Source organism: Phalaenopsis equestris, unplaced genomic scaffold (assembly GCF_001263595.1).
Source record: "Phalaenopsis equestris unplaced genomic scaffold, ASM126359v1 Scaffold000840, whole genome shotgun sequence".
Classification (NCBI taxonomy): domain Eukaryota; kingdom Viridiplantae; phylum Streptophyta; class Magnoliopsida; order Asparagales; family Orchidaceae; genus Phalaenopsis; species Phalaenopsis equestris.
Genome location: NW_018165280.1, coordinates 791,611 through 792,993, shown reverse-complemented (window position 1 = coordinate 792,993; position 1,383 = coordinate 791,611). Strand labels below are relative to the sequence as shown.

Below are 1,383 nucleotides of genomic sequence, written 5' to 3'. Positions count from 1 at the left end.
AAAAAGAACCCAATGGAGAAAAAGGATTCATGTAGCCAACCCCACATAGTGGGATTAAGACTTTGTAGAAGCATGCATGCACATGTATATTTGGAAAATTTGATTGTGCACACCACATATGCAGGACTTGAACCTATGATCTATTGATTGAAAGACAGATCTCAATAAACAGACTAAGGTGGCCTTTAGAAGATGCTAGCTAGGGAAAAATTATTTGGCCATACAAAACCAAGAATTGCACAAAATAAAGTGAACGCCTTATACATATAACCTCAACAGAAAGAAATGATGTGATTTGGATGTTAAAACAATATAAATGATGAGTAATTATAAATCAGCAGATAAAAAAGACTTAATTTGACTTTGCATGTTTCACCTCAAACTCAGACTTTGAAGACCAGAGCTGTGAAATTGTCTTCGGGCAAACTCCACCTGCAGACGACCCAGCACTGAAGCAGCCCTGCTACCAAAAATCATGTAATTTCAACTCAGAATTTATTGCTGTTTCTAAAAACAGCAACGAGCATTAACTTTAAATTAACTTCAAATTCATTGCAGGCATAGCGAAGCAGACATATGGAGTGGATTGTTCCAGCTGATGATATCCATCATAATTTAGAGTTATCCGAACTATACAAAAGCATAGAGAATATGTCATCCTCAGTTGGCCTAGCTCTCTGAAACTATATATAGTAAACCGAATTACAAGAACTAGTTATAGTTTTATATTAACGGCAATAAACTCAAAATTTGGCACATTACTTCTTGTATTTCCCATTCAAAACCATATAATGTTTACGAGTATATGCATATCTTCAGCTCTCTATAATTCAATCTTTCCTGAAGGAATGAATGGTCTAGTTTAATGACCACCATCATGGAGCAAATGTAGGCTTTGATATTAGGATGGATTTAAGAGGAGCATGAGAAAAGGTAGCACCCCTCATAACTTTTTCATATACTTCTAAATACGTAATATATAAATACGTAATATGTGTGTGTGTGTGTGTGTAAATACGTAATATATAAATACGTAATATGTGTGTGTGTGTGTGTGTAAATACGTAATATATAAATACGTAATATGTGTGTGTGTGTGTGTGTGTGTGTGTGTGTGTCTGTGTCTGTGTGTCTGTGTGTCTGTGTGTGTCTGTGTGTGTGTGTGTGTGTCTGTGTGTGTGTGTGTGTGTGCGCGCGCGCGCGAGAATAACCTGGCTAATTGGTGCGGCCTCAGGCGTAAGTCCCTCGGGTCGGGGGTTCGAAACTCGTGGTGCGGGCTCTTCGAATCAGAAGCAAGCACACCAAGGTTTTCAACCCTTTGGGGGAATCAATATTTGGCGCCCGCTGTACCAAATATTGATTTCACCTTTTAATATATATATA

At 37.8% G+C, this 1,383-nt stretch overlaps 2 protein-coding genes across 2 annotated transcripts in view; one reads left to right on the top strand and one right to left on the bottom strand.

Moving 5' to 3' along the window:
• Window positions 1-732, top strand: part of LOC110031552 (beta-carotene isomerase D27, chloroplastic-like) — a 10,140-nt gene extending 9,408 nt beyond the window's left edge. Inside the window, exons 6-7 of the mRNA XM_020734800.1 lie at window positions 388-477; window positions 559-732. Of these exons, the coding sequence (XP_020590459.1) occupies window positions 388-477; window positions 559-599 (131 nt within the window). The 3' untranslated portion in view covers window positions 600-732. The remainder of the gene's footprint in view (window positions 1-387; window positions 478-558) is intronic.
• Window positions 185-1,383, bottom strand: part of LOC110031764 — a 52,888-nt gene continuing 51,689 nt past the window's right edge. Inside the window, exon 5 of the mRNA XM_020735147.1 lies at window positions 185-460. The gene's annotated coding sequence lies outside the window, so the exon portion shown is untranslated. The remainder of the gene's footprint in view (window positions 461-1,383) is intronic.